Source organism: Oncorhynchus keta, chromosome 1 (genome assembly GCF_023373465.1).
Source record: "Oncorhynchus keta strain PuntledgeMale-10-30-2019 chromosome 1, Oket_V2, whole genome shotgun sequence".
NCBI lineage: Eukaryota > Metazoa > Chordata > Actinopteri > Salmoniformes > Salmonidae > Oncorhynchus > Oncorhynchus keta.
This window is the reverse complement of record NC_068421.1, coordinates 7,963,709-7,979,281: the sequence shown is the minus strand read 5'-3', so window position 1 is coordinate 7,979,281 and position 15,573 is coordinate 7,963,709. Positions and strand designations below refer to the sequence as shown.

Below are 15,573 nucleotides of genomic sequence, written 5' to 3'. Positions count from 1 at the left end.
ATATCAGCTGATGTACGAAGGGCTATATAAATAAATTTGATTTGATTTGATTTATTCTGACATAACGTTACATCTTGCCTTCTCAAGGGACGCCATTTAATAGACTGTCACAATCTCCGTACAATCAGCACAAAACCCCTCGGGATGTAAGAGCTCAACAGTGCATCAAACTTATAAAGTAGCTGCTTCGTCTTGATGTTCTTCTTCATCAAAAGCGACCACGACCCTTTTCCATTTCTAACAAGCGCGCTTTTCAAACCACCATCCACGGTCTCGCTTGTTACCCTGTCCGCCGCACGACTAGTTTTACTACAAATAATGCTTGTGTACTACAATTCCCATCATACACTCCTTCCCCTCCCTACCGGAAGTTACACTCGTTGGACAAACACAACTGTTCCCTGGCAGCCGAAGTGTACTGTGGATTATATGCCACGTTGATATTACGTTTAAATACATTTAAGGTAAGTGAATGACTGACTTTAAGAGTTCTCACTTGTAAACAATAATAATTAGATGATTTGTACAGATTGTAGTTAGCAACTCACGCTCGGCTAATAGCTGGTCTGCTAAATGAAACAGTTCACTAATGTTACCGGCCTCTACTCGCTATTTTGCCCACAACAGGACAGTCCGATAAGGGCAATCGGAGCAAGCTGTGAGATAGCCAGCTAACGTTAATGAGCTATTAAAAGATAGTTAACTAAGTAGCAAGACCGCATTGAAGAACCGGCGTTGCCTAACTAACGTTAATCCTCCTCCATAATATTGCCAAAGTAGCAGCTGGCTGGTACTGATTAACGGGGATTGCATGTGTGCCAACTAATTCGTAACTAATTGATATCAGATATGTTGCTATTGATTAGTCAAAGGTCACAGAATCAAATAGTATGTTTTTTTTTTTTGTTATTGTAAACTATTTTCCTAACAGGCATTCTCTCTTGTCACCTACTCTTCGCGTTTACTAATGTAGCAGCGGTCATAAATAGTTAAACGGTAAAAAAAACAATTTGTGAATAAATGCAATAGTTGGACAATGGATGAAGATACTCCAAACTTTTAGAATATATATATATTTACTGAATTATAGCACATTTTACTGGCACGGAAAAATAATGAATATTCATGAATTTTTGGTGGAAATTCAGGTATTTCATTTATTGTAAAATGTCACTTTATTTTTTAGAATGCACTCTTATTTTCTTATTGTATCAGGGTTTTCACCTTTTTATACCTCTGTGTTAAAATAAAGATGGTTACAGTGCATTTGGAAAGTATTCAGATCTACATTTTGTTATATAACCTTATTCTGGGATAGATTGAATATCCCCCCCTCAATCTACACACAATACCTCATAATTGATTGGACATGATTTGGAAATGCACACACCACTCTGTGTGTATAAGGTTCCACAGTTGTCAGATACATTTTAAAAAACAACCCACCAAGTCAAAGGAATTGTCTGTAGAGCTCGGAGACAGGATTGTGTCGAGGCACAGATCTGGGGAAGGGTAGCAAAACATTTCTGCAGCATTGAAGGTCCCCAAGAACACAGTGGCCTCCATCATTCTTAAATGGAAGAAGTTTGGAACCACCAAGACTCTTCCTAGAGCTGGCCGCCCGGACAAACTGAGCAATCGGGGGAGAAGGGCCTTGGTCAGGGAGGTGACCAAGAACCCGATGGTCACTCTGATAGAGCTCCAGAGTTCCTCTGTGGAGATGGGAGGACCTTCCAGAAGGTCAACCATCTCTGCAGCACTCCACCAATCAGGTCTTTATGGTAGAGTGGCCAGACTGAAGCCACTCCTCAGTGAAAAGCACATGACGGCCGTTTTGAGCTTGCCAAAAGGCACCTTTACGTACTCTCAGACCATGAGAAACAAGATTCTTTGGTCTGATGAAACCAAGATTGAACTACTTAACCTGAATGCCAAGCATGATGTCTGGCACCATCTCTACGGTGAAGCATGGTGGAGTCAGCATCATGCTGTGGGGATGTTTTTCAGTAGCAGGGTCAGAGCGACTAGTCAGGATCGAGGGAAAGATGAACGGATAGATTCTTGATGAACACCTGCTCCAGAGCACTCAGGACCTTAGACTGGGGCGACGGTTCACCTTCCAACAGGACAACGACCGTAAGCACACAGCCAAGACAATGCAGGAGTAGCTTCTGGACAGTAGATATAGCTGGTCTGACATAATATAACAGAGACAGTAGATATATATTTATATATATATGCCATTTAGCAGACGCTTTAATCCAAAGCGACTTACAGTCATGTGTGCATACATTCTACGTATGGGTGGTCCCGGGAATCGAACCCACTACCCTGGCGTTACAAGTGCCATGCTCTACCAACTGAGCTACAGAAGGACCAGAGCTACAGAAGGACCTGAAATAGCTGTGAAGAAACACTCCCCATCCAACCTGACAGAGCTTGAGAGGATCTGCAGAGAAGAATGGGGAGAAACTCTCCAAATACAGGTGAACCAAGCTTGTAGTGTCAAACCCAAGAAGACTCCAGGCTGTAGACTCTGCCAAAGGTGCTAAAACAAAATATGGAGTAAAGGGTACATAAGTAAATACTTATGTAAAAGTTAGATTTTATCATTTAAAAACCGAATTTAGCATAAATAACTAAACCTCTTTTTTTGCTTTGTAATTATGGGATGTTGTGTGTGGATTGATTGGGGGGGGGATATTTAATACGTTTTAGAATAAGGCAGTAGTGTAACAATGTGGAAAAGGTAAAGAGGTCAGAACTTTCCGAATGCACTGTATGTGCCTCATTTGCATAAATACACCAGGCATATTTGCATATATGAATAAGTTAACATAAAGGGGCGGAACAGGGCTGCAACAATCAAACACTTTTTTTTTTTCCTGTCTACACAACGTGCACAACGTGCACTCACCTGCGCTTTCTAGACAGCCTCATTAATTACTGTTGTGTGGCTTCGTTTATTAGGATCCCCATTAGCTAATGCCCATGCAGTTATAGACTCGAACAACATAAGATATTACATTAAAATGAGTTGGAAAGATGCCTAGAGACAACAAATACTGTTTACACACTATTAATATTTACATATTGTTATATACATTAGATATTTGGAAAGAGGAGAGGTTCTGTGGCAATGTTTTTTAATGTTTCTTTCATTTCAGCGCATCTCATTTGTAAACATTTCAACTCGATTAAATTATAACTTTTTAACAAATTCTTCTTCTTCAAAAGAACACCCATCGGTCTTTCTGAAATAAAATGTTATTGGTCGCATACAAAGCAGATGGTATTGCGGTTGTAGCAAAAATGCTTGTGATGCTAAGTGTTGAGGCGGTGCTTTTTTAAATCCCTGACGAAGCTAAAACCTTCTTATGGAATCAACGGAAAGATGATGTATCCCCGTTGGGTTCAGGTGTGTTTGACCGGTCATTACAAACCATTTCCGCGGTCGTAATGTTAACGGTGGAATAACATGACGGGCACAAGCAAGAGTATGAAGGAGTGAAATGAAAGCGCTCAATCCAGAAAGATTTTAATGGCAAGATGTTGCACGCCTCCGACACAGGAAATGGATGTCTGGGAAAAATATAGATCCTCAGGTGGGCGGGGCATGTGCATTACTATACTACTACTGTGACACATCTGACCCAAAATAATACACATCCCCAAGTTATCTTTCACCTATTCCGCCCTCTTAGATCAGTGCAGATTAGTGAGAGATGAGGACAGGAAACCTCTTTTAGACTAGATTAAGATGCAGGATAAAATACAAGGTTAAATAAATAAAACATCCATATAATCATTGGTGTTCAAGCAATTGTTTTTCCAGCCCCCTAATCTATAACCCAGCTCTTGGGGACAGGTCTTGTTGCCATGGCGAAAGACCCGTTGGCTGAAGCTGGTCTTCATTTTGATGAACTCAACAAGCTGCGGGTGCTGGAACCAGAGGTGGACCAGAAGACCAGGGAGCTCAAGGAGGAGTGTGAAGACTTTGTTGACAGTAAGAGCATTTAGCTTCTGTGCTGTGTCCCAAATGGCACCATATTCCCTACTTATTTAATTAATTATTTATTTGACCTGTATTTAACCAGGCAAGTCGGTTAAGAACAAATTCTTATTTTCAATGACGGCCTAGGAACAGTGGGTTAACTGCCTGTTCAGGGGCAGAACGACAGATTTGTACCTTGTCAGCTCGGGGATTTGAACTTGTAACCTTGCGGTTACTAGTCCAACGCGTATAGTGGGCCCTGAGGGGGAAAAAAGTAGTGCCCAGGGAATAGGGTATGGTATGGAAGATTGTGGTTCAGTTCTGTAATTTGCATAGAATATTGTTTTTTTGTAAAGAACAGTGGAGATGTCCACTCGCATCTCATCCTAATGTTCAAAACTGTTTTCTTCAAATGTTGTTGCCCCCTAATTAGCGCATATAGGCTATTATTAATTCTAGTGTATTTGTTCAATACACAGAAATGGGCCAGTTTCAGAAGATAGTGGGTGGTCTCATCGAGCTGGTGGATGAATTGGCGAAAGAGGCAGAGACTGAAAAGATGAAGGTAAGGGTCTGCGTTGGCTCTTTTTAAGTGTTGTGAGTTTCTTAGTTCATCTTCACAGGGCTCAGACACACACACACACACACAGATATTAGATGCTTGTTGTTCACTCCTTCAGTGGACTTTGACTGCGAGCCCGCTCGGCCACTAAGTACACTTGTTTTTACACCTGCGTTGTTTGCTGTTTGGGGTTTTAGGCTGGGTTTCTGTACAGCACTTTGAGATATCAGCTGATGTACGAAGGGCTATATAAATAAATTTGATTTGACTTGTTGCACTTTTCTGTGGGAATGACTGAGGGCATCTTATCTGGGTGAACAACATGCTGCTGCCCTGCCTTCCTTCTCCCAGGCTATTGGAGCCAGGAACCTGTTGAAGTCTGTGGCCAAGCAGAGGGAGGCCCAGCAACAGCAGCTCCAGGCCCTGATAGCAGAGAAGAAGCTGCAGCTGGAGAGGTAAGAAGACTTGAAACTCATTTCACCTCAAATCTCCTTGTGAAATCGATAACAATGAGAATCTTGTCAGTTAGTGTCTCATTCTCAAGGGTTGACCTTAAAGTCAATTAGTTTAGTCAGTTTAGTCAGTTTAGTCAGTTAGTTAGTCAGTTAGTTATTTAGTCAGTCAGTTAGTTATTTAGTCAGTCAGTTAGTTAGTTATTTAGTCAGTCAGTCAGTTAGTTATTTAGTCAGTCAGTCAGTCACCTGGGATTTAACTAAGTTTGTTTTAATCTATTCCAGATATCGTATCGAGTACGAAGCTCTCTCCAAGGTGGAGGCTGAGCAGAATGAGTTCATTGACCAGTTCATTCTACAGAAATAAGGAGTGTATTGAAGGCCCGCAGTATTAGTGTGCGTTTGTGACCATGTTTCCAGGGTGCCTGTATTATTTTCTATGGGTCCACTACACTATGGGTTCACGCCAATCGCTCATCTGAACACAATAACCTTTCTTACACCCCCACACAAGCAATCCAAAACTGCTCCAACTAAATCCAGACGTGTTTTTTTTGCTTAGACAGTGAGACGGTCTACATGCAACGTTTAGAAGTAACTTGTCACCAGTCTTTTACAGCAAAACAGCATGCTGTTTTTTTCACTAGCAGGTGTCTGAAGTGACAACCTTCCTTTCCCAGTTATACAGGTGTCTGAAGTGACAACCCTACTTTCCCAGTTATACAGGTGTCTGAAGTGACAACCCTACTTTCCCAGTTATACAGGTGTCTGAAGTGACAACCCTCCTTTCCCAGTTATACAGGTGTCTGAAGTGACAACCCAACCCAGTTATACAGGTGTCTGAAGTGACAACCCTACTTTCCCAGTTATACAGGTGTCTGAAGTGACAACCCTACTTTCCCAGTTATACAGGTGTCTGAAGTGACAACCCAACCCAGTTATACAGGTGTCTGAAGTGACAACCCTACTTTCCCAGTTATACAGGTGTCTGAAGTGTGTTTCTGTAGCTCAGTTGGTAGAGCATGGCGCTTGTAACGCCAGGGTAGCGGGTTCGATCCCCGGGACCACCCATACGTAGAATGTATGCACACATGACTGTAAGTCGCTTTGGATAAAAGCGTCTGCTAAATGGCATATATTATTATTATTATTAAGTGACAACCTTCCTTTCCCAGTTATACAGGTGTCTGAAGTGACAACCCTCCTTTCCCAGTTATACAGGTGTCTGAAGTGACAACCTTCCTTTCCCAGTTATACAGGTGTCTGAAGTGACAACCCTACTTTCCCAGTTATACAGGTGTCTGAAGTGACAACCTTCCTTTCCCAGTTATACAGGTGTCTGAAGTGACAACCCTACTTTCCCAGTTATACAGGTGTCTGAAGTGACAACCCTCTTTCCCAGTTATACAGGTGTCTGAAGTGACAACCTTCCTTTCCCAGTTATACAGGTGTCTGAAGTGACAACCTTCCTTTCCCAGTTATACAGGTGTCTGGTGTCTGGAAGTGACAACCCTACTTTCCCAGTTATACAGGTGTCTGAAGTGACAACCCTACTTTCCCAGTTATACAGGTGTCTGAAGTGACAACCCTCCTTTCCCAGTTATACAGGTGTCTGAAGTGACAACCCAACCCAGTTATACAGGTGTCTGAAGTGACAACCCAACCCAGTTATACAGGTGTCTGAAGTGACAACCCTCCTTTCCCACTTATACATTTATTTATCATTTTAGGTGTTGAACGCTTGCATGTAATTAGAACCTGAGACTCTGTAGTCTTCATACCTTTCATTACATTACATTTAAGTCATTTAGCAGACGCTCTTATCCAGAGCGACTTTCACACCACTACAGTACGTCAGACAAGCAAATGTTGGAAGAAAGCTATTTATATACACAAAGGAATGGATTTATACTGTTTATATTAAAGGAATTACTATGTATAGATTGTCTTCCACTTGTAGGGAAGGTAAACACCTCTAAGTACGGTATATTGAAAATAAGAATTTGTTCTCAACTGACTTGCCTAGTAAAATAAAAAATAAAATAAAAATGTTTTTGCATGTTACTGTAAATAATTTAATGATTAAGAGGGAAAAATATTTATTTTTTGCTGTGTTGACTGTACACCCCCCTCCCTGTTGTCATCTTAACTTTGTTTGTTTACATCTAAGGTACGAATAAGTTGTGTTCGTGTTTTATCTGATCATTTCACCGTTGTCTGTGGGACCACACCAGAACATTTTCCCCCCAGGTGCCTTATTGGAATTTCAGGCCAGTTTTTATAACTAAACACTGAGTATATTCGAAAGGTATATTCATCGTTTTATGTTTACAGTATATATCTATAATATATATCCAGAAATTATCAAAAATTCTCATTCTCTGCATTCATCTTATCTATGTTAAAGGTTAATAGACCTACTTCATCAATAGATGAGGTACACTTGAATAAAATGGATATTTTGATTCTCTTGGTGTCAACATTATTGACTATTGCTCATCTGTGTGCAGATTATAAAACGTTTCAATTCTTATGAAGAATGTTTTATATAAATGTACCAACTGATAATTCATCACTTGAGAAGGAAAAAAATCACTCTGAACATGTGTACTATAGTCTAGATTAGAGGGATGATTGCCTGGATGGATAGACAGTGGTGTCATACTTTGAGATTGGCAATCAGACTAGTAATCCACCTGTACAGTCAATCAGACTAGTAATCCACCTGTACAGTCAGACTAGTAATCCACCTGTACAGTCAGACTAGTAATCCACCTGTACAGTCAGACTAGTAATCCACCTGTACAGTCAATCAGACTAGTAATCCACCTGTACAGTCAATCAGACCAGTAATCCACCTGTACAGTCAGACTAGTAATCCACCTGTACAGTCAATCAGACTAGCAATCCACCTGTACAGTCAATCAGACTAGTAATCCACCTGTCCAGTCAATCGGACTAGTAATCCACCTGTCCAGTCAATCAGACTAGTAATCCACCTGTACAGTCAATCAGACTAGTAATCCACCTGTGCAGTCAGACTAGTAATCCACCTGTATAGTCAATCAGACTAGTAATCCACCTGTACAGTCAATCAGACTAGTAATCCACCTGTCCAGTCAATCAGACTAGTAATCCACCTGTACAGTCAATCAGACTAGTAATCCACCTGTATAGTCAATCAGACTAGTAATCCACCTGTACAGTCAGACTAGTAATCCACCTGTACAATCAGACTAGTAATCCACCTGTACAGTCAGACTAGTAATCCACCTGTACAGTCAATCAGACTAGCAATCCACCTGTATAGTCAATCAGACTAGTAATCCACCTGTACAGTCAATCAGACTAGTAATCCACCTGTACAATCAGACTAGTAATCCACCTGTCCAGTCAATCGGACTAGTAATCCACCTGTCCAGTCAATCAGACTAGTAATCCACCTGTACAGTCAATCAGACTAGTAATCCACCGGTCCAGTCAGACTAGTAATCCACCTGTATAGTCAATCAAACTAGTAATCCACCTGTACAGTCAATCAGACTAGTAATCCACCTGTACAGTCAATCAGACTAGTAATCCACCTGTACAGTCAATCAGACTAGTAATCCACCTGTACAGTCAATCAGACTAGTAATCCACCGGTCCAGTCAGACTAGTAATCCACCTGTATAGTCAATCAAACTAGTAATCCACCTGTACAGTCAATCAGACTAGTAATCCACCTGTACAGTCAATCAGACTAGTAATCCACCTGTACAGTCAATCAGACTAGCAATCAGACTAGTAATCCACCTGTACAGTCAATCAGACTAGTAATCTACCTGTACAGTCAATCAGACTAGTAATCCACCTGTCCAGTCAATCAGACTAGTAATCCACCTGTACTGTTAATCAGACTAGTAATCCACCTGTATAGTCAGACTAGTAAACCACCTGTATAGTCAGACTAGTAATCCACCTGTCCAGGCAATCAGACTAGTAATCCACCTGTATAGTCAGACTAGTAATCCACCTGTATAGTCAATCAGACTAGTAATCCACCTGTACTGTTAATCAGACTAGTAATCCACCTGTATAGTCAGACTAGTAAACCACCTGTATAGTCAGACTAGTAAACCACCTGTATAGTCAGACTAGTAATCCACCTGTACAGTCAATCAGACTAGTAATCCACCTGTACAGTCAATCAGGTTTGGCGCGACACTGGCAGCCAGAAAGTCGGGACGAGACGTTTTCAGTTCGTTGACATTGTTTTTGTTGAACTATGCCTAAAGCTGCAAACCATCTTGATTAGATGCCGTCTCTGCGACCAAAATCTAAGGATATTTGGTGCGCTCCAACATGTGCGTTCCCTTGTGTCAAAGTCGAATTGTACCATTCTGACCAGGTTATCATCCCTCGGCATAAACCTGACACTGCACGAAGATACATCGACAATGATATGTCAGAGGTGTTTTCGTAACATTAGTAAGGTTGAAAAGACCCATGCATGGTTGTTACATGCATGGAAAGCTACAACGCAAACACCCGAGTTCGGAACTCCCGGCGAAGAAGTTATGAAGTCTCAACAAAGCCCAGTAGAGACCGGAAGAGATGATACCAAGAACAGGTGTTTTCACTGCGATTCCTTGAACGAGGTACCCGAGAAGAAGCGTCAACGGGAAGAAAGCCCACCAGCTACAGGCAGGGATGCCAAGAAGAGATGCAATGCCTCTACAAAATCCCCAGAGAAGAACATTATGGTTGAGGTAGCTATAACATTATACCCCTCTATAACCCTAACACGATCATTTATAGCTACAACTCTATCTAATGTATCTCTCCAGACATAAACTCTGGCTATACTAACCAAGCATCTTATACAGCTGTCAATGGCCGTTGCATTTCCGTCTGAAACCTGTATGTATGCTGGTGGTCTGAAACCTGTATGTATGCTGGTGGTCTGAAACCTGTATGTATGCTGGTGGTCTGAAACCTGTATGTATGCTGGTGGTCTGAAACCTGTATGTATGCTGGTGGTCTGAAACCTGTATGTATGCTGGTGGTCTGAAACCTGTATGTATGCTGGTGGTCTGAGACCTGTATGCTGGTGGTCTGAAACCTGTATGTATGCTGGTGGTCTGAAACCTGTATGCTGGTGGTCTGAAACCTGTATGTATGCTGGTGGTCTGAAACCTGTATGTATGCTGGTGGTCTGAAACCTGTATGTATGCTGGTGGTCTGAAACCTGTATGTATGCTGGTGGTCTGAAACCTGTATGTATGCTGGTGGTCTGAGACCTGTATGCTGGTGGTCTGAGACCTGTATGTATGCTGGTGGTCTGAAACCTGTATGTATGCTGGTGGTCTGAGACCTGTATGCTGGTGGTCTGAAACCTGTATGTATGCTGGTGGTCTGAAACCTGTATGCTGGTGGTCTGAGACCTGTATGCTGGTGGTCTGAAACCTGTATGCTGGTGGTCTGAAAGCTGTATGCTGGTGGTCTGAAACCTGTATGCTGGTCGTCTGAAACCTGTATAGATGCTGGTGGTCTGAAACCTGTATGCTGGTGGTCTGAAACCTGTATGTATGCTGGTGGTCTGAAACCTGTATGTATGCTGGTGGTCTGAAACCTGTATGTATGCTGGTGGTCTGAAACCTGTATGTATGCTGGTGGTCTGAAACCTGTATGTATGCTGGTGGTCTGAGACCTGTATGCTGGTGGTCTGAAACCTGTATGTATGCTGGTGGTCTGAAACCTGTATGCTGGTGGTCTGAGACCTGTATGCTGGTGGTCTGAAACCTGTATGTATGCTGGTGGTCTGAAACCTGTATGTATGCTGGTGGTCTGAAACCTGTATGTATGCTGGTGGTCTGAAACCTGTATGCTGGTGGTCTGAAACCTGTATGCTGGTGGTCTGAAACCTGTATGTATGCTGGTGGTCTGAAACCTGTATGCTGGTGGTCTGAAACCTGTATGTATGCTGGTGGTCTGAAACCTGTATGCTGGTGGTCTGAAAGCTGTATGCTGGTGGTCTGAAACCTGTATGTATGCTGGTGGTCTGAAACCTGTATAGATGCTGGTGGTCTGAAACCTGTATGCTGGTGGTCTGAAACCTGTATGTATGCTGGTGGTCTGAAACCTGTATGTATGCTGGTGGTCTGAAACCTGTATGTGGGTGGTCTGAAACCTGTATAGATGCTGGTGGTCTGAAACCTGTATGCTGGTGTTCTGAAAGCTGTATGCTGGTGGTCTGAAAGCTGTATGCTGGTGGTCTGAGACCTGTATAGATGCTGGTGGTCTGAAACCTGTATAGATGCTGGTGGTCTGAAACCTGTATGCTGGTGGTCTGAAACCTGTATGTATGCTGGTGGTCTGAAACCTGTATGCTGGTGGTCTGAAACCTGTATGCTGGTGGTCTGAAACCTGTATGCTGGTGGTCTGAAACCTGTATGTATGCTGGTGGTCTGAAACCTGTATGCTGGTGGTCTGAAACCTGTATGCTGGTGGTCTGAGACCTGTATGTATGCTGGTGGTCTGAAACCTGTATGCTGGTGGTCTGAGACCTGTATGCTGGTGGTCTGAAACCTGTATGTATGCTGGTGGTCTGAAACCTGTATGCTGGTGGTCTGAAACCTGTATGTATGCTGGTGGTCTGAAACCTGTATGTATGCTGGTGGTCTGAAACCTGTATGTATGCTGGTGGTCTGAAACCTGTATGCTGGTGGTCTGAAACCTGTATGTATGCTGGTGGTCTGAAACCTGTATGTATGCTGGTGGTCTGAAACCTGTATGTATGCTGGTGGTCTGAGACCTGTATGCTGGTGGTCTGAAACCTGTATGCTGGTGGTCTGAAACCTATATGCTGGTGTTCTGAAAGCTGTATGCTGGTGGTCTGAAACCTGTATGCTGGTGGTCTGAAACCTGTATGTATGCTGGTGGTCTGAAACCTGTATAGATGCTGGTGGTCTGAAACCTGTATGTATGCTGGTGGTCTGAAACCTGTATGTATGCTGGTGGTCTGAAACCTGTATGTATGCTGGTGGTCTGAAACCTGTATGCTGGAGGTCTGAACCCTTTATGTATGCTGGTGGTCTGAAACCTGTATGTATGCTGGTGGTCTGAAACCTGTATGTATGCTGGTGGTCTGAAACCTGTATGCTGGTGGTCTGAAACCTGTATGTATGCTGGTGGTCTGAAACCTGTATAGATGCTGGTGGTCTGAAACCTGTATGTATGCTGGTGGTCTGAAACCTGTATGCTGGTGGTCTGAAACCTGTATGCTGGTGGTCTGAGACCTGTATGCTGGTGGTCTGAAACCTGTATGCTGGTGGTCTGAAACCTGTATGCTGGTGGTCTGAAACCTGTATGTATGCTGGTGGTCTGAAACCTGTATGCTGGTGGTCTGAGACCTGTATGCTGGTGGTCTGAGACCTGTATGTATGCTGGTGGTCTGAAACCTGTATGCTGGTGGTCTGAGACCTGTATGCTGGTGGTCTGAAACCTGTATGTATGCTGGTGGTCTGAAACCTGTATGCTGGTGGTCTGAAACCTGTATGTATGCTGGTGGTCTGAAACCTGTATGTATGCTGGTGGTCTGAAACCTGTATGTATGCTGGTGGTCTGAGACCTGTATGCTGGTGGTCTGAAACCTGTATGCTGGTGGTCTGAAACCTGTATGCTGGTGTTCTGAAAGCTGTATGCTGGTGGTCTGAAAGCTGTATGCTGGTGGTCTGAAACCTGTATAGATGCTGGTGGTCTGAAACCTGTATAGATGCTGGCGGTCTGAAACCTGTATGTATGCTGGTGGTCTGAAACCTGTATGTATGCTGGTGGTCTGAAACCTGTATGTATGCTGGTGGTCTGAAAGCTGTATGCTGGTGGTCTGAAAGCTGTATGCTGGTGGTCTGAGACCTGTATGCATGCTGGTGGTCTGAAACCTGTATGCTGGTGGTCTGAGACCTGTATGCTGGTGGTCTGAAACCTGTATGTATGCTGGTGGTCTGAAACCTGTATGCTGGTGGTCTGAAACCTGTATGTATGCTGGTGGTCTGAAACCTGTATGCTGGTGGTCTGAAACCTGTATGCTGGTGGTCTGAAACCTGTATGTATGCTGGTGGTCTGAAACCTGTATGCTGGTGGTCTGAGACCTGTATGCTGGTGGTCTGAAACCTGTATGTATGCTGGTGGTCTGAAACCTGTATGCTGGTGGTCTGAAACCTGTATGTATGCTGGTGGTCTGAAACCTGTATGCTGGTGGTCTGAAACCTGTATGTATGCTGGTGGTCTGAAACCTGTATAGATGCTGGTGGTCTGAAACCTGTATGTATGCTGGTGGTCTGAAACCTGTATGCTGGTGGTCTGAAACCTGTATGCTGGTGGTCTGAAACCTGTATGCTGGTGGTCTGAAACCTGTATGTATGCTGGTGGTCTGAAACCTGTATGTATGCTGGTGGTCTGAAACCTGTATGCTGGTGGTCTGAAACCTGTATGTATGCTGGTGGTCTGAAACCTGTATGCTGGTGGTCTGAGACCTGTATGCTGGTGGTCTGAAACCTGTATGTATGCTGGTGGTCTGAAACCTGTATGCTGGTGGTCTGAAACCTGTATGTATGCTGGTGGTCTGAAACCTGTATGCTGGTGGTCTGAAACCTGTATGTATGCTGGTGGTCTGAAACCTGTATGTATGCTGGTGGTCTGAAACCTGTATGTATGCTGGTGGTCTGAGACCTGTATGCTGGTGGTCTGAAACCTGTATGCTGGTGGTCTGAAACCTGTATGCTGGTGTTCTGAAAGCTGTATGCTGGTGGTCTGAAAGCTGTATGCTGGTGGTCTGAAACCTGTATAGATGCTGGTGGTCTGAAACCTGTATAGATGCTGGCGGTCTGAAACCTGTATGTATGCTGGTGGTCTGAAACCTGTATGTATGCTGGTGGTCTGAAACCTGTATGTATGCTGGTGGTCTGAAAGCTGTATGCTGGTGGTCTGAAAGCTGTATGCTGGTGGTCTGAGACCTGTATGCATGCTGGTGGTCTGAAACCTGTATGCTGGTGGTCTGAGACCTGTATGCTGGTGGTCTGAAACCTGTATGTATGCTGGTGGTCTGAAACCTGTATGCTGGTGGTCTGAAACCTGTATGTATGCTGGTGGTCTGAAACCTGTATGCTGGTGGTCTGAAACCTGTATGCTGGTGGTCTGAGACCTGTATGCTGGTGGTCTGAAACCTGTATGTATGCTGGTGGTCTGAAACCTGTATGCTGGTGGTCTGAAACCTGTATGTATGCTGGTGGTCTGAAACCTGTATGCTGGTGGTCTGAAACCTGTATGTATGCTGGTGGTCTGAAACCTGTATGTATGCTGGTGGTCTGAAACCTGTATGTATGCTGGTGGTCTGAGACCTGTATGCTGGTGGTCTGAAACCTGTATGTATGCTGGTGGTCTGAAACCTGTATGTATGCTGGTGGTCTGAAACCTGTATGTATGCTGGTGGTCTGAAACCTGTATGTATGCTGGTGGTCTGAAACCTGTATGTATGCTGGTGGTCTGAAACCTGTATGCTGGTGGTCTGAAACCTGTATGTATGCTGGTGGTCTGAAACCTGTATGTATGCTGGTGGTCTGAAACCTGTATGTATGCTGGTGGTCTGAAACCTGTATGGATGCTGGTGGTCTGAAACCTGTATGTATGCTGGTGGTCTGAAACCTGTATGTATGCTGGTGGTCTGAAACCTGTATGTATGCTGGTGGTCTGAAACCTGTATGTATGCTGGTGGTCTGAAACCTGTATGTATGCTGGTGGTCTGAAACCTGTATGTATGCTGGTGGTCTGAAACCTGTATGTATGCTGGTGGTCTGAAACCTGTATGCGGGTGGTCTGAAACCTGTATAGATGCTGGTGGTCTGAAACCTGTATGCTGGTGTTCTGAAAGCTGTATGCTGGTGGTCTGAAAGCTGTATGCTGGTGGTCTGAAACCTGTATGCGGGTGGTCTGAAACCTGTATAGATGCTGGTGGTCTGAAACCTGTATAGATGCTGGTGGTCTGAAACCTGTATGCTGGTGTTCTGAAAGCTGTATGCTGGTGGTCTGAAACCTGTATGCTGGTGGTCTGAGACCTGTATGCTGGTGGTCTGAGACCTGTATGCTGGTGGTCTGAGACCTGTATGCTGGTGGTCTGAAACCTGTATGCTGGTGGTCTGAAACCTGTATAGATGCTGGTGGTCTGAAACCTGTATGTATGCTGGTGGTCTGAAACCTGTATGCTGGTGGTCTGAAACCTGTATGTATGCTGGTGGTCTGAAAGCTGTATGCTGGTGGTCTGAGACCTGTATGCTGGTGGTCTGAGACCTGTATGCTGGTGGTCTGAGACCTGTATGCTGGTGGTCTGAGACCTGTATGCTGGTGGTCTGAAACCTGTATGCTGGTGGTCTGAAACCTGTATAGATGCTGGTGGTCTGAAACCTGTATGTATGCTGGTGGTCTGAAACCTGTATGCTGGTGGTCTGAAACCTGTATGCTGGTGGTCTGAAAGCTGTATGCTGGTGGTCTGAAAGCTGTATGCTGGTGGTCTGAAACCTGTATAGATG

At 43.9% G+C, this 15,573-nt stretch overlaps 1 protein-coding gene across 50 annotated transcripts; it reads left to right on the top strand.

Moving 5' to 3' along the window:
* The first annotated feature begins 312 nt into the window (after nucleotides 1–312).
* On the top strand, nucleotides 313–7,477 carry LOC118376726 (intraflagellar transport protein 20 homolog). Of its 50 annotated transcripts, none has more exons than XM_052483323.1 (10): nucleotides 313–464; nucleotides 3,836–4,006; nucleotides 4,474–4,559; nucleotides 4,908–5,011; nucleotides 5,294–5,844; nucleotides 5,921–5,992; nucleotides 6,192–6,267; nucleotides 6,306–6,343; nucleotides 6,419–6,494; nucleotides 6,541–7,477. In XM_052483323.1, exons 2-5 carry the CDS (start codon nucleotides 3,880–3,882, stop codon nucleotides 5,373–5,375), a joined length of 399 nt encoding a protein of 132 aa, XP_052339283.1. In that variant the 5' UTR covers nucleotides 313–464; nucleotides 3,836–3,879; the 3' UTR covers nucleotides 5,376–5,844; nucleotides 5,921–5,992; nucleotides 6,192–6,267; nucleotides 6,306–6,343; nucleotides 6,419–6,494; nucleotides 6,541–7,477. The 50 variants fall into 50 exon arrangements, with proteins under 50 accessions (XP_052339283.1, XP_052339199.1, XP_052339050.1 ...); XM_052483239.1 differs by having other exon boundaries at nucleotides 6,306–6,381; nucleotides 6,457–6,494; XM_052483090.1 differs by having other exon boundaries at nucleotides 6,306–6,381.
* The last annotated feature ends 8,096 nt before the right edge of the window (nucleotides 7,478–15,573 follow it).